Source organism: Rhea americana, unplaced genomic scaffold (genome assembly GCF_003343005.1).
Source record: "Rhea americana isolate MKP2758 unplaced genomic scaffold, rheAme1 scaffold_666, whole genome shotgun sequence".
Lineage (NCBI taxonomy): Eukaryota > Metazoa > Chordata > Aves > Rheiformes > Rheidae > Rhea > Rhea americana.
The window spans coordinates 3,052-4,743 of NW_028186830.1; the positions used below are offsets into that span (position 1 = coordinate 3,052).

Here is a 1,692-nt window from a genome sequence, read left to right on the forward strand (position 1 = left end):
CCGCGGCCGGGTCGGCTGCCCCCAGCCCTCCCGGCGCCGTCTGTCGCCGCGTGTCCTCGCGCCGCACCAGCGCTGGCTCATCCCTGCATTACCGGCACCAGCGCCGCTGCCGTCCAGTGGGGAAACTGAGGCACGGGGGGGGGTGTGACATGACTTCCCTAGCAGGCCGGGCTCCCGCACAAGTTGGCCGTTCGCCACGTGCGGTTTTTTGGGGACGAAGCCGTGGCCTGCCCACCCATCTGCCCGGCAGAGCCGGGCGCCGGGCTCGGCTCGGACCTGCCACCCCGGTCACGCTCCTCCGGCCATCTCCGAGGGATCGGTGGCTCCGGGCGGTCCGGCGGACCAGCCCGCAGCGCTTTGACTCCGCCGTGGCACCCGGGGCCTGGCCCAAAAGGGCAAGTTGGGCAGCAGCCGCTCGTCCAAGACCTGCCCGCTACGAACTGCCTGAGACCCAGCAAACTCATTGCGTGCCGGCTGCTCCCGCTCTCCCCAGTCCCCCCGGCTCCGGGGAGGCCACCTCGGACAACACCCCCGGCACCGAGAGGGACGGTGGGGCGAGAGGAAGGGGCAAGGCCTGGCCGGAGGGAGGGCGGCAGCGGGCACGGGGTGGGCGCCGCGGGGTGCTTACTGGGTGACGTCGGTGAGGTCGTCCCTCCCTCGGAAGTTGTCGTGGCGGATTTGGTGTCAGGAGAGACGGCCAACCGGGGCATGCCGGGGGGAGGTGGCGGAGCCAGCATCTGAGTGGGCAGGTAGTGGCTGGGCACTTTCACTTGACCACTTCCATTTAACTGGGGACACAACACAGACAAAAAAACACACAGCAAAAGCCATTAGGAAGCAAGAGCGGCAGAGGGGGCCGCGGCGCCGGGCGGCACGGGCGCCCCTCGGCCCGGCGGGCGCTGCCGGAGCATCCCTGGCGCTGGCCGGCCCTGCGCTGGTGGGGGGGCTGCCGGCGGGAGGCGGAACGGGGTGGGGGTGGGGGGAGGCTCGGAGCGGGGCACGGCTGCCCCCTCCCCTCCTCCCGAACACCACCGCAACGAGTTTGTTGGGTCTCAAGAGCAGCCCGGAGCGGACGTCGACGGGGAATCACGGAGCGGGGCAGGGAGCCGGGCGGGCTGGCGGTGCGAGGTGCCCCCCCTCTGCTCCCCAACCCCCCCCGGCTCGCTCTGGCGGCAGCAGGAAGCGGCGATGCGTGCCGGAGCCGGTCCCCCCACCTCCACCACCGCCGCTGCCTTTCCGCGGGCTCCGCGAGCCCTTTGAAGCGCCCACCTGCGGGGAGGTGGCACCCCGCCGGGGTGGCTAGGCGCCAGCGGGGAGGCAACCACCGCTGCATCAAAAAAAAACTGGGGGGGGGGTTGGGGGGAGCTGGAGGAGCCCAGAAACGGCTTCAAAGGCAGGGGAGCGGCCGCTGGCTCCGCCGCCCCCTCGCCCCCACCCTGCCTTCAAAGGCTCCTTTGTAGCCTCTCTCCGCCTGACCCTGGCGGGGGCCCTGCTCCCCCTCGCCCACCCAAAACCTCCCCCCCCCACGAGCCCCGCTGCCACTGAGCCGCTGTGAGAGTGAAAAACCGGCCATGCCCCTCACCCTGGCGTCAGGCCTCACCAGCGATGGGCAAGACCCCGGGAGTCTGGGGCTCCCGGAGGTGCTCTCAGCAAGACCCCCAGCACCCCAGGCGACACGAGCCGGGGTGTCCG

At 71.8% G+C, this 1,692-nt stretch overlaps 1 protein-coding gene across 1 annotated transcript in view; it reads right to left on the reverse strand.

Moving 5' to 3' along the window:
• Window positions 1-1,692, reverse strand: part of LOC146586669 (nuclear factor 1 C-type-like) — an 18,287-nt gene that overhangs the window by 1,942 nt on the left and 14,653 nt on the right. Inside the window, exon 9 of the mRNA XM_085320897.1 lies at window positions 629-788. Within this exon, the coding sequence (XP_085177023.1) occupies window positions 629-788 (160 nt within the window). The remainder of the gene's footprint in view (window positions 1-628; window positions 789-1,692) is intronic.